This window comes from Trichosurus vulpecula, chromosome 8, assembly GCF_011100635.1.
Source record: "Trichosurus vulpecula isolate mTriVul1 chromosome 8, mTriVul1.pri, whole genome shotgun sequence".
Taxonomy (NCBI): domain Eukaryota; kingdom Metazoa; phylum Chordata; class Mammalia; order Diprotodontia; family Phalangeridae; genus Trichosurus; species Trichosurus vulpecula.
Window position 1 is genome coordinate 225,493,158 of NC_050580.1, and position 15,327 is coordinate 225,508,484.

Sequence of the window (15,327 nt, forward strand, 5' to 3'; positions counted from 1 at the left end):
AGAATTTTCTAAGTAAATCATCATATCATCTGCAAAGAGTGATAACTTAGTTTCTTCTTTGCCTATTCTAATTCCTTCAATTCCTTTTTCTTCTCTTATTGCCAAAGCTAACATTTCTAGTACCAAATTGAATAATGGGGTGATAATGGATATCCTTGTTTTACCCCTGATCTTACTGGGAATGGATCTAGCTTATCCCCATTACGTATCATGCTTGCTGATAGTTTTAGGTAGATGCTACTTATAATTTTAAGGAAGACTCCATTTATTCCTCTCCTTTTTAGTGTTTTTAATAGGAATGGATGTTGTATTTTGTCAAAAGCTTTTTCTTCATCTCCTGAGATAATCATATGGTTTCTGCTAGTTTTGTTGTTGATACGATCAATTATGTTGATAGTTTTCCTAATATTGAATCAGCCTTCCATTCCTGGAATAAATCCTACCTGGCCAAAGTGTATTGTCCTTGTGATAAGTTGCTGCAGTCCTTTTGCTAATATTTTATTTAAAATTTTTGCTTCAATATTCATTAGGGAAATTGGTCTATAATTTTCTTTCTCTGTTTTGATTCTTCCTGGTTTAGGTATTAATACCATATTTGCGTCATAAAAAGAATTTGGTAGGGCTTCTTCACCTGTTTTCCCAAATAGTCTATAAAGTATGGGAATTAATTGTTGTTTAAATGTTTGATAGAATTCACTGATGAGAACAAATCTTTAAAAAGTAAAATTGGTGAAATGGTTAAGGAGGTTCACAGTATAACTACAGAGAATGTCTCATTGAAAAGTAAAATTAAACAAATGGAAAAGGAGGTACAGAAGCTAAATAAAGACAACAAGTCATTAAAAATTAGAGTTGAACAAGTAGAAGCTAGTGACTCTATGAGACATCAAGAATCAGTCAAACAAAATCTAAAGAATGAAATAATAGAAGAAAACGTGAAATATCTGATTGGAAAAACAACTGACCTAGAAAACAAATCCAGCAGAGATAATCTAAGAATTGTTAGCCTACCGGAAAACCATGATGAAAAAAGAGCTTGGACAGTATCTTCCATTTTTTCCATTTTTTCTTTTACCTCTCTAATTTGGTTTTTAAAGTCCTTTTTGAGTTCTTCCAGGAATGCTTTTTGGACTGCAGGCAAGTTCACATTCTCTTTAGAGGTTTTAGATGTGGGTATAGTGTAAATGCTGTCCTCTTCTAAATTGGTAATTTGATCTTCCCTGTCTCCATAATAGAAATCAATAGTCTTTGGATTTCTAGTCTGTTTTTTCATGGTGTTTGTTCTTTTCCCCTGGCTTCTAAAGTGGATCTCTGCTTCTGGGGTTCACTGGCTTTGTGTGGTATGGCTTCTGGTTTCGTGAGGTATAGGGGAGTGGTAGTCTGGCTTCTGGAAGTCTCCTTTTTCCCTATGTCTGTTACTCAGCACGGGTCTCAGCTGTTGTCTGTGATGGTGTCTGCCACTTCCCCTGACTGTGTGAAGGCATGTCTGGGTTCCTGGGGTTGATGTTTGCTAGCTCCATCCCCCTGGGGCTCAGGAACTCCTGCTTTTCTGCTAAGGTGGACTCCGCTAGGACACCTCCCTTCCTGTCCTAGTCTCCTTCCGCCACAGTAAGAAGGGCCATCTCACCAACTTCCTGAGCTAAAACGCTACTGAAGTCCCACTTCTGACTCCTCTTTTTCAGGGTTTCTCCCAAGGGAGTGTAATCTAGGTGAGGAAGAGAGCTATGAGAACTGTTTTACCTGGTCATCATTCCTCCTGGAAGTTCAAGAGGTTGAGTTTCAAACCTTTACCCTGGGCAGGAGGCCTCAGGAGTAGCGGTGGCCCGGGCTGCAGACTCTGCACTGGTGTCTCCCATAGCTCCAAAAGACTCCTATCCTGGGCTGAGAGGCCTGGGGTTCGATCACCGCCATTGCCAGTACTTTCATCCTGGGCCTGCTCCAGCATTTTGAGAGCACAGGGCTCTCCCGGACCAGTGGGCTGGCTGGGTTCTGCTGCTGCACCCATTTGGTGTGGTCTCCTGTGGTTCCGTGCGTCTGGCACTTACTGCCCTACTCAGTCTCTTAGTGGTTTCTAACTCTCTCAAATCTGCTCAGATTCACTTTTTTAGAGGTATCTGACAGAATTTGTGAGAGAGCTCCCATAGTTCCCTTCTTTCACAGTGCCATCTTGGCTCTGCCCATGCTTTTTTTTTCTCCCTCACTTGCCATACCTAATCAATTGGCAAGTCTTTAATTTTATTTTTACCATATCTCTCATCTGATCCTGTCTGTTTTTGGCTAGGCTGCAAATGATTATAATAAGTCTCTCCTGGCTCACATCTCTCATCTCTCCTGTGTCCCACAGAGTTGCCAGAATTGATATTTCTAAAGTGCAGGGGCATATTTGTAAGCTCTGATTGTGTCACTTACCTGCCTAAGAAACTCCAGTGGCTTCCTACTGCTTCTAGGATAAAATAGAGTCTCCCCTGAAAGTCTTTTATAGCAGAAGTGTTAAACATGCTCTCTGTAAGTCTAACCAAGGTTAAAATTTAATTGTGAAATACTTAACAAAATAAAAATAAAATAAAATATAGATAACATGTTTTAAATGTAAATCATTATGTAATCCATTATGTACAGATTAGGGGTCCATTTCTATTTTTTTGACGCCACTGCTTAGCAGACCTGACCCAGCCATCCTTTCTAGACTTAAGTGAGCATCTCCCCTGTCATGGACTGCATGTTCTAACCAATTTCACTTCCCCCTAAAGAGCCTTTGTATGAGCTGCTATTCTCCATGCTGGGAATGAATTCTCTTAAACATTCAGTTTAGAGATCAAGTGCCACCTCCCATACAAGATCTGTCTTGATACTCCTAGTGCTATATGTTTTGTGCTTATCTTTGTGCATGTTTCCCTCCAAAAGAATTTAAGCTACAGTGCTTGGCACATGCTAGAACTTAAAGATTGTTGGATAAATATATGAATGATTGCATGGAGGAGTGGGGGTGGGTAGGGAATAGAGAAGAGGCTTGTAGACCAACAGTGTCTCTACAAGAGTACGTTGAACTGAGCCCTGAGACTTAAGTTCTATTAGTGGCTCAAATAATGACTACTTCAACAGTTTTGATTTCTTAGGCCCCTCCTAAATCAAAGTTTGATTGTGACATCCAAGATCTTTGTATCTGTGTTTGTGATCTATGTATACCCACAAACTCTGAAATTCTATTATCTGACTGGTGGAGGAGCAGTACCTTTTATGTACCCCTTGAGGGGGTAGTAGCTTAACCCACTCACATTGTATAGTGACAGGAAAGTCTCATCTAGTATTTCAGACAAAGGGGTGGGGGTGCCAATAATTCCATATGATATGGTTTAGTGTAGAACAAAATTATTTCCCTTTTACCAGATGATCCCCCTCAAATTCAGCAATTATAGAATACCCAGTAAGGATTATTAGGGCATGGATTACAGGTGAGAGAAAATTTGTATGATTTTTTGGCTTTAGGTCTTTTTTTCCTAAATCTATCACAGGAAACACTAGGTATAGGGGAAGAGAGATTTATAAATATAAATCAGTATATTATTATATTTGGAAATCAGTGTGTTATAAATAAGACCCTTCTAATGCACCTAGAAAAGATTTCCTCTTTTCCTTTTGTTCAGGTATCTTTTTTTTAAAATAGTAGTCCTCAAATTTAAACAGGTGGCAGCAAATTGAATTGTGAATAACTATATTTAGAACTTTTCAGAGAACGAGCCAATACTAAGTCTCAGCCCGCAGTGAGGACATTTCTTTTTAGGGTGCTTACCAGAGTGTCATTATTCTCCCTTTGCCTACATACCTAGTCACCAAAAGGTGGACTTTATCTCTCCCCATCCACCTACTTCTTAAAATATTTTAAAATTTTATTATTAGCTTAACAATGATCAACAAAAATTAACATTTTAGTATGTGAGGAACACAAAAGATTTAATATTAAACCATGAATTTCTGTTACTCTTAATTTTTTCTGGCTCCTTGGGCTTCTTTTCAGTGACTAACCAAAAATAACAAATAATACCTTTTAGACTGAAAATATAGCCTGACCTCTGATTGTTCATGAGAGTAAAAATTTCCTTTTAATACTTATGTATGTAAACTGTGTAGTCTGTACCTCAATGGTAACAGCATATTGTTAGTGACAATCTATATTAAAAACTCTGGAAAGCTTAAAAATAAATGGGCCTTTCCTTAATATGTTAAACAGTATCTTAAACCAAGAACCTAGCATTATCTGTGGCGGCTAGGTGGTATAGGATGGAAGGTTGGACCTAAAGTCAGGAAGACTCATCATCTTCCTGAGTTCAGATATGGCCTCAGACACTTACTAACTTTGTGACCCTAGGCATCTTTGCTTCAGTTTCTTCATCTGTAAAACAATCTGGAGAAATAAATGACAAAACGCTGCAGTATCTCTGGGGTCATGAAGAGTCGGACATAACTGAAATGACTGAACAATAACAACAAAAGCATTGTCTGTGTTGAGAAATTGTAGGTGTCATTCCATCAGAAGTAAAGTAAGGGTACCCATTGTCACCATTATAATATGATATAGTTTTGTAAAGGCTATCTATAGCAACAAAATAAGAAAAAGTAATTAAGGTTAACAAGTATAGTCTAAGAAGAAAATAGATTTTTGCAGATAATGGTTTGGATAACTCAAGAGCTTGGTGTCAAGTAAAATGGCCTCTAAACCACACAGAAGGATACCCGCAGGCATTGACTTTTAAACCATGTTTATAGGTTTCTTTTTAAATTAACACATTAACTCTAAAATCAGATAGGAACTAAATTTTAGTCTGACTTAGACTGTACTTAGGAGTAACTGACTGGCAGTGTTGAACATCTCTGCCCGAGGAGCTAAAAAATGGAAAGAAGGATTACTTCAGTAAGGTAGCAGGACCACCAAAATCTTCAGCTTTCATACTACTAATAAAACTCAAGGAAGAAATATATGCAAATATATTTTAAAATTATATATAAGATATAAAATAATTTCCTTTCAATAATTACAGAATGTATCGAATAGCACAACAAAGACATAGAAATCATATTATGATCAATACAAAGCGCTATACAGAAATAAAGGAAAACAAATAGTGATGTTAATCGTTCTCAGCTGGGGTGTGCTTATGTAAACATGCCAATACTTCCTAAGTTAATTAGATTTGGGGTCATACTTAACAATTGTTCTAGAAGAACAAAAATAAGAAGTCAAGGAAAATTAAAAAAAAAGTTGGAAGGGCTAGCACTATAGTACAACATAGTAATCATGAGAACTATTTGTTATCCATTAAATTAGAAAAGTATATCATTGGAACAGATTACTTACACCAAGGAGCATTCAGACATAGCATACATAGTGTTTGATAAATCCAGGAAGTTCAATTTAAGGACTCACTATTTGACCAAAATTGCTGAGAAAATTGGAAAGAAGACTGGTATAAATTGGCTCCAGATGGCTGCCTGATCTAAGTATAAAAGTCATATAAATTAGAGTAGCAGGAAAAGAGAGTTCCCCTGGGTTGCTGCCATCTTGGCATTACCTCTGTCACAGAGAAATGCCAACTTCATTCTCTTTCCTGATCTCTAGTCCCACATCACCAATTCTCTATTGGGTGTTCCATTAGTATATCAAACTCAGTATGTCCAAAACAACTTCTTAATTTCCTCCCCACCCATCCACCCGTATCCAAACCATCCTTCTGACCTTCATATTTCTCCCCGTTTCCTAGTATATTCCTCGAATCAGTATTCCCCTAGACTCTCTGGTTTGCCACCTCAGCATTATCCTGGACTCTTTACTTCTTTACTGAGTGGTAAAGTGCACATCAATTTTTCACTGATATCAAATGATTACCATAAATAGTGCTAATCAACTTAAGAACATAGAATTAGAGTTGAAAGGAATCTTAAAGGTCTTCTTTTTCAGCCCCTCCTTTTACAGATGAGGAAAGTGCAATCCAGAAAGGTTGTTCAAGATCTTGCAGGTAATAAATAGTAGAGATTTTCTAACTCCAAATCCAGTGCCCTACTATAGACTTTTTCTTGGTTTCAGTATACCGTCCTAGTAGAAAGTTGCTACCTGCCATCTGAACTCTGCAGGTTTAAGTACTTTTTTCCCATTTACTGTTTTACACTTGAACACTCATTTGAGTTTTTTTGTCTGAAAAACTTAAAGGTTTTAGCTAAGTATTGCAGGAAAACTAGAGATGATAAACAACATAGTAGAAAGAACTTTTCTGATTTGCATGAAGTAAGTTCTTTTCACCACTCCTTTTCTGTACTAGCTGACAAAGCTGTTGCTCTGGCAACAGATTGTCTTGCTCCACAAAATACTGGGAGAATCTTAATAAATGAAAATTCTTAGCTACTGCTTCATGCTGGGGGGGAAAGAATTTTAAACATTTGAATGTTTTGGGCATCCAGCTCAATCATTTATGTAGATGAGGTATGTAGTAGTTTTGTGTTTCTTTGATTTTTATGTAGGTGAATACTCAGGGCATGTAGTATAAGTGAAATTTCACACTTGTAGCATTCCTACATTGATTTTTTTCCACCTCTTCCTAAACCAGTAGTTCAGTGACTCTAGTTCCTAATACTTGTTTTCAGTGAACTTGGCATTCTTCTTTTTCTTTTCTTTTTACTTTATTTTAAATTTAGTTTATTTTTAGTTTTCAACATTCACTTCTACAAGATTTTGAGTTCCCCATTTTCTCCCCTCCCCCCACGCCAAGACAGCATGCATTCTAATTGCCCCTTCAGCCAGTCTGCCCTGCTTTCTATCACCCCCTCCCCCCCCATCCTCTTCCCCTTCTGTTTTCTTGTAGGACAAGATAGATTTCTGTACCCCATTGCCTGTATATCTTCTTTCTCAGTTGCATGTAAAAACAGTTTATAGCATTTGTTTTTAAAACTTTGAGTTCCAGATTCTCTCCCTTCCTCCCTCCCCACCCATCCTCATTGGGAAGGCAACAAGCAATTCTATATAGATTATGCATGTGTAGTCATGCAAAAACACCTCCATAGTAGTCATGTTGTGAAAGACTATATTTCCCTCTGTCCTAATCCTCCCCTCATTTATTCTATTTTCTCCTTTGACCCTGTCCCACCTCAAAAATGTTTGCTTCTGATTATCCCTATCCTCATTTGCTTTCTCTCCATCAGCCTCCCCTCTCATATCCCCTTTCCCCCTACATTGCTGTAGGGGGAAAGGGGATACTTTGCTGTAAGTGTTACATCACTCCCTCCTTAGGCCAAATCTCACACCTTCCCCCTCTACTATAAAAACTTTTTCTTGCCTCTTTTATGATTTACCCCATTCTACCTTTCTCTCTCTCCTAGCATATTCTTCTCTCTCTTCAATTTTATTTTCTAGGTATCCCTTCATATTCAACTATATTCCCTCCAAGTACCCTAATACTGAGAAAAGTCTCATGAGCTACAAATATCATCTTTCCATGTAGGAATATAAACAGTTCAACTTTAATAAGTCCATTATGACTCCTTTTTCCTATTTACCTTTTCATGCTTCTCTTTGAAGTCAAATTTTCTATTCAGCTCTAGTCTTTTCATTAAGAATGCCTGAAAGTCCTCTATTTCATTGAATGTCTATTTTTTCCCCTGAAGGATTTTACTCAGTTTTGCTGGGTAGGTAATTCTTGGTTTTAATCCTATCTCCTTTAACCTCCAGGATATCATATTCCAAGTGTTCAATTTCTTGAAAAATGGTGTCCAGGCTCTTTTTTTGATCATGGCTTTCAGGTAGTTCAGTCATTTTAAAATTTTTGTTCCTGGGTCTGTTTTCCAGGTCGGTTTTTCCAATGAGACATTTCACATTGTCTTCTATTTTTTCATTCTTTTGGTTTTGTTTTATAATTTCTTAATTTCTCATAGCTTCCATTTAGCTTCCATTTGCTCCATTCTAGTTTTTAAGGGTTTTTTTTTTTTTTAGTGAGCTTTTGGACCTCCTTTTCCATTTGACCAATTCTTCTTTTTAAGGCATTCTTCTCCTCAATGATTTTTTTAACCTCTTTTGCCATTTGGGTTAGTCTATTTTTTAAGGTGTTATTTTCTTCAGTATTTTGGGGGTCTTTTTTTTTTAAGCAAATGGTTGACTCATTTTTCATGATTTTCTTGCATCACTCATTTCTCTTCCCAATTTTGCCTGTTCCTGGTTTGCTGGGGCTAGGGCTATGTTGGTGCAGCCTGGGCTGGACTGGGCTCCTCTCCCACCCAGGTCCAACAGACCTTTCCTACTGACCTTCTAAGTTGTCTTTGTTTGTGGGTTGAGAGGTCTGGAAACCACCACAGCTGCCAGTGATTCAGTCCCCTGAGGCCTACTCCGGGTTCTCTGGGGCCCAGTCTATGCTGGGCCCATGCTGGACTGTGCTCCTCTCTCAGCCTGGTGCACCAGACCTTTCCTGTCAACCTTCTGTGTTGTCTTAGGCTGGAAATTTGTTTCACTCTGTCATTTAGTGGGTTTTGCTGCCCCAGAATTTGTTTAGAGTAATTTTTTATGGGTATTTGAAGGGATTTGGGGGACAGCTCGATGAGTCCCTGCTTTTACTCCACCATGTTGACTGTGCCCCCTTTGCATTCTTTTGTAGCAGCTATGAGACAATCTGCTCTACTCCTTTTATTTAACATTTTTATTTAACGTATGTGCAAATTGTGAGTTTAAGAGATTTGCCCAAGGAGCGTTGTTAGTAATTGACCCTTGTTTTGGAACCCTGGAACTTCTGTTTGCAGTATTTTTTGTTTTCAGATCAGGTGTTCCTTCTGTTCTACCCTGGCTTAAAAATGTCCACTTCTACCTGAAGCCAAAACTGTTCTGTAGGAGAATAATTTAAAAAACTCATTTTATGTCCTCTTCCTATTTCTTGCCTTGTATCATTCTTGAGAGAAGGATTGCTCTAGGACTTCCTGTCCTGCTTCTAAGGAACTTTGATGACAAAAGTTATCCAGAAGGATCAAACTCCTGAATTACAGCTTTCCTTTCTTTTCTGTGTTATCAGCTGCCTGCTTTAATTTCCATTCCTGTTCTTTTCTTTGGCTGTAGCTTAATATTCTTCTGCTTCTCTTTGCTTTCTTAATTTATCATTTTCTAGTATAGGAGTATCTCTTCTTGCTTTCCTCCTCCTTGATTCCCCTCTTTTTTCTTCCCCAATTTTTATTAATCCCTCCTGTTGTCTTTACTTTGTCACTTACTGATTCGTTTAGCTAACTTTTTCTTTCTAGCTCAATGCACTCTCACATTTGTGAGACTTACACACCTCTGGAACTAACTATGTAGTAGTGATGAGATGGATTCTGAATTTACATTACTATGAATCCGTGATGTCTCTGTTGAGAATCCACGATTAGCTAGCCATGTCAGTAGGGTTCTTCAGAGCCTTCTCTGATCCTGAATTCTTCCACTATAGTGTTAACCTCCTTTCCTCTACCTCAGGCTAGTATTGAAGTAATCTTGGCCCTGTCTTTCTTTGACTCCAGTTTCTTATCCTCTAAATATTTCAAAATTAGGGTATGTTGTATGTGGAATATATGACATGAGTTTATATCTCATGTCATAGTCGTTTGATATATTGACATTTTAATTTTAATAGTTCAGTAGCATTGTAGATTTGGAGCTAGAAGTGATTTAGTGATTTAGAGCTCAGAGTCATCTAGTTCAACTCCCTTATTCTACAGATAGATTACCTGAGACCCAGAAATGCTAGATGCCATGTCCCAAGCTCCCAATGGCAAATCTACTATTTAAACCCAGTTTCCTTAACTCCAAATCAAGAATTCTGCCAAACATCTAGAACTTCTGATTTTAAAGTCAGAGGCTATGATACTATAGTATCATACCTTAAAAAATCATCTAGTCCAACTTCTTCCCAGGAATCCCCTTTACAAAATCACTTGCAGATGACTGGGACTAATCTGTCTAAATCAGAACATTCCAGTTGACAGGGACCTCACTAGGTTCTCTCATGACAGCCTGTTCCATTGTCAGACAATTCTAATTGTTAAGAGTCTCTTCCTAATGGTGAACTTAAATTTGTTTCCATTTAACAACACACTTTTTTTTTTCCCACAGAAAACAATGTTGTAAATGTCAGGTGGGCGTTCAAACTTAGTCCACAAAAGCCTCTTTACCCCTTGTTATGGGAAGGTTCAATTTGACAACAAGAATATTCTTACCCCTCATGTCCAGCAGCATTGGGGATAGTTGAATTAAGGACAGTGAGATGGATGGGTTATGTGGAGTCAAGGGGCTTTTGTCTTGAGAAGAGGATGGAATAACTCTTTAATCTGAATAGTGTCAATTTACATTTATTTGTATAAAATAAAGTAATTTTATAGAATGGAAAAATAGATTAGAGAATTGGGTAGTCTGGATTAAAATTCCCCAACTGTATTTTGAATATATGGGTTGGTTTTAAATCAAATATTTCCTGTATGCCACACTTCATTTGGCAATTTTAAAAGAATTAGGTGTAGTAAAATAGGTTCTCTCCTAAAACTACTGTATATAACATTTCTTAGGTGTTTGAGGAAGTATTTTTGGATCTTCTGAGTATGTGTCTTTTGATTATTACAAACACACACTAGATTCTAGATAAATAAGAGCTTTAGTTTAATTTTCAGTAATTAACTTGCTTTCATTATTGTATAAAATAGATTCCATGACTGAAAATTCAGGCTGATATGAATTTGTGACTAAATTTGCTTTAGATTTCCTGTAACATTTTAGAATTTGCCTTATTTACTTTCTAAATTAAAGTAAGTTTAAATTTTATTTTTGAGACCGTTGGGAATGTGTTAAAACATTGAAATATCCTTGGGATATTGCAGAATCAAATTTGGGAGTTGACAGTTTTAATTTTCTAGGAGTATATATTTCATGCATTCCCTTATTTTCTCCCCAGACTTAAGCATAGAACTCAAAACTTAATTACTAGAACTCCTACACAAATTTGTGCTGACTAGAAGTTCCAGTTATTTAGTGCTGTTTTTTGCTTAGTGTTATGTAAAGCTCCAGGACCCTCCTCCACAAATCTGGTATCAGCTTATTTTAAAGAAAATTAAACAAAATGCATTAATTTATACTATCACCTGTATTAGGATCTGTATGAATAGTTTTATTGGGGTTCCTGTTACTGAAGGGTGCAACTCAATTCGTATAGAGATTGAATGAACTAGAACAGTGGTGAGGAACCTGCGGCCTCGAGGCCATGTGAACCCAGATTTGTTTTGTGAAGTTTAGATTCCATCAAAAAGCCGCATTTGAGGACGTAGGGGGCCATTTGTGGCCTCAGGGCCACAGGTTCCCAGGACATCCCTGAACTAGAACATCATTACTTGACATCAGCAGTACTTCTGAGTTGTTTTTTTTCCGGTAGCTGGTGTGAATTATGTTAATATAGCCTGTGTCCTTTTGTTCAGTCCCCTTCATGACTCAAGGCATGGATTTTTTTAAGATGCTGATTGTAATTAGGAATATTGTAACACTTAGCTTCTGATTGAGAGTCTTTTAACTTTTAGTTTTGTCTCATCAGTATTACTTTATCCAAATGTCAGTCACCTGTTAAGATGATGCTTAAAATTTAAAAGTTTGTTGCTTAGCAGCCTAGCATTGAAAAATGCATGCTTTACGTAATATCATGAGAAGACAGTATTTCTCTTTAACTTTTTAAAAAGACTTCAAATATGTAGTCTGTATTAAGAATATATACATTCAAACTTCTTAGCATTAATATTTGTCTCAAAATGAATTTGGTAGAGTTTTTTCCTTAGCTTTGGAGAAGAAAACATTTAAGGGTTTTCTATTTTTTTCTTTGGCCTCTGAACCTTTTTCGAGGCAGCTAGATGGCACAATGGATAGAGTGTTGGATTTGAAGTAAGGAAGAGCTGAGTTGTAATCCTTCCTAAGACATTTGCTAGCTGTGTGGACCTGGACAAGTAAGGTTCTGACAAGGTTACCTCTGACAGGTTAACCTCTGTCAGCCTCAGTGTCCTCATCTCTAAAATAGAGTTAATAATAACACTTATCTCATTAAGTTGTTGAGGATCAAATGAGATCATGAAGTGCTTTGCCAACCTTTAAAAGTACTATACAAATGGTATTTTTATTATTATCCTCTCTCCCTGCCCTCCCCCCTTTTCCAGCTTAGTGACATCTGTATGGACATCTGTGGAGTTGTACATTCAGCCCTGTCCCTTTAATTAGCACCTAATATGCTTCATCTGTTAGGCACTCAATCTTACTAGCTCACAGATGGGATTTTTCCCAACACTGCTATTGCTCTTGGGCTTCCAAGTGCTGTAAACTATGGCATCTGACCATCCCTGAAGGCAAGGGGTCAGTCAAGTCCTTGCTTTCTCCTTTATGTCACTTGAATCAAGAAATTATACTCTTTTTGGTAATACCACATATCCCAAGTGATTGGAGTAGTTCTGCTAGGCCCAGGTAATGAATGACATAGATTTAACAGATCAGCAAACTACTAAGACTCAGCAAACTATGGCCTACTATTTGCTATATGGCTAGTGAACTAAGAATAGTTTTATATCTTTAAATACAATACTTTATTTTAAAAATATAAAAAATCATTGTGGGATTTGAGGGGGATTGGAGAGGGGGTGCTTGATTTGGCCTTTTAGCTGCCCCTTGGTAAATGATTGTTTTGATAAAACAAAGGTTAAAAAGTAAATTTATTTGAATTTTACGGATGTAGTTGTCAAAACACAGGCAAGTTTACATGTTGATCTGATTCTGGTTCAATTGAGTGCCATAATTTCCCTTTATCTCTACCGAAAAGCTCAAATGATAACTTTGGGTCTGGCAGGGGTGAGGGAGAGTTGCCTTTTATATGATAATGGAGATGCCAAGGACAAAGTTTCTAGGGCCTTGTCTCTCATTATACATGAAATATAGAAACCTCCACTTTCTACCCACTTTCCATTGTAGGGTCTGCTGTGCAGCAGTATCATAAGTTCATATTTGACTTACATTTCCAGCTCTGCCCCCAACCTGGTTTTATTCCTTTCCAAAGTTCATTTTCATCAGGGGGCTTCTCCCTTCATGCTGACTCCTGTGCACACGTAGGCCTGGCCCAGCTCAGGAAGTTACGATGAATTTGAGGAATTCAAAGAAATATAAGGAGCCTTATTAAATAAATTGAAGCAAATTAAAGTAAGCAGAGCCATCAAAATATACATACCACAACTGCTGCAACATAAATGGGAAAAAAAATAAAATGAAAGCAATGACTGTGTAATGCCCTAGAGAAGAGATGAGAAAATGTACATCTTCTTGAAAGAGGATGGAAGAGGAGGAGTCTCTCTATGTGTGCAAAATATTATTGTAGACCTGTGTGTTGATTAGTTTGCTGATTTCAGGTTTTTTGTTTGTTTTTAGAAATCTTTGTTACAAGGGGAATTTTGATGATTGGGGAATGGTGGGAAAGATATATTCAGAAATGAATTGTGATGTTTAAAAAAGGCATTCATAAAATTTAAAGTAGGAAGGAGGGATTAATGATATAGGTGAATTTAAAAATCCTTACAATACTCAGTTTCTGCAGTATGAAGCTTGGAGATCCCATGATTACTATCTATTCAGACATAGTAATGAGAACATAAAGTAATGCTTATATTTTGAAGACAAATAGTGTCTACTACAAAAAAAAATCAGCTTATTAACTCTTCACTTAGTGGTGGGTGAGGGTTAGGTGATTTACTCTTGAGCATTTTAGTTGGTGGATTATTTTGGGAAGATCCTGAAGTACTTGGAATGAGTACCAACTTAGGGTCCTTGGGAAAAGGACTATAACATATCCAGAACTAGAAGCACCCAAAGGTCTTTGATTTCTAGTCAGACAAAATTGTTATCCTAATTAATGTGAGCCATCCATTTTGACTTTTCTCTGTTTGAACTATTCTCCATGGTCTCCTGAGAAAAATAAGACAAATGTAGTTTTGTAAATAGCAGCTATTGATTGAAGCCTATTTGTAGCAGTTTAGTTATTGAAGAAAAACTAGCACATAAAAAATCCAGAATATATTTGTAGAGAAATATCTTGAAAATATGGTATACCAGGTTGGTCTATTTGCTGCTGCTGTATCCTTGTGGGTAAATTCTTTATGGTTCAATTCCTGAGCCAACAGGTATGGCTTTATCTTTAAATCCCATTCCAATTGCATTTTGTTTAATCTGATGTACTTTATCATTGGAGCACCTTATTTTAAACTCTAGTAGAAGCTGTCTTAATTACAATAAGTTTTATGCATCATAATTTGTAAATCTGAAGGAAAAGATTTTGACCAATTATAAATTGTTGTGAAAAATGGTATATTCTTTGTATTGCAATTCTAATTCATATTTTTCATCTTTTCTTAGATTTCCTTCATGATGTGAGTCTCATAGTATGATCATGAAGTTTCTGTTTCAAGAAGTTTCTTCTGCAATAAAAATGAATTTTACATGGCAGAATCAAGATAATTGGTTTGATATATAAAAAAAGTGGTGCATATTTTTAATTAATAACCATGACAACTTCTCATATGAATGGGCATGTTACAGATGAATCAGACATTGAAGTAAAAAGTGTTGATCTGACATCTCCAGAAGAACCTCAGAGACATCGAGAGATGGCGGTTGATTGTCCTGGAGATTTGGGAACAAGAATGATGCCAGTACGTCGAAGTACACAACTAGAACGAATTCGCCAACAGCAAGAGGACATGAGGCGTAGGAGAGAAGAAGAAGGAAAAAAACAAGAACTGGACCTTAATTCTTCCATGAGACTTAAGAAACTAGCACAAATTCCTCCCAAAATTGGAATAGATAATCCTATATTTGATACTGAGGAAGGAGTTGTCTTGGAGAGTCCTCATTATGCTGTGAAAATACTAGGTAAGTAGAAAATATAAAGTAATATAAGATACATGCATTAATATATATGCATAATTTTATATCATAAAATATCAAAGGTCAGAAGAGATGTAAAAATGAGTGAAGTAGTAAGAAAAGAGCCAGAATCTTGTCATAGACTCATAGAAACTCCAATTTTAAGGAAACTCTGAAGCCATATATCCAGTCCACCCTGTACCTAAACAAGAATCCTTTCCCCGATAATCTAAAAAGTGGTCATCAAGTCTTTTCTTACAAGTCCTATAGTGAGTGGGAGTACTGTCTTTTATTTTTTTCTAAATAGAACAAGATAATATTCATGATTACTGCTTTGTGTTATCATTTGAAATCCAGTACTACTGGTCCCACTTCTGGCCTACTTTTTTCCCATAATTTCCCTT

General features: G+C 36.8%; 1 protein-coding gene across 1 annotated transcript in view; it reads left to right on the forward strand.

Moving 5' to 3' along the window:
- MPP5 (membrane palmitoylated protein 5) overlaps window positions 1-15,327 on the forward strand; it is a 141,080-nt gene that overhangs the window by 51,967 nt on the left and 73,786 nt on the right. Inside the window, exon 2 of the mRNA XM_036734787.1 lies at window positions 14,414-14,929. Coding sequence (XP_036590682.1) covers window positions 14,563-14,929 — 367 coding nt within the window. The 5' untranslated portion in view covers window positions 14,414-14,562. The remainder of the gene's footprint in view (window positions 1-14,413; window positions 14,930-15,327) is intronic.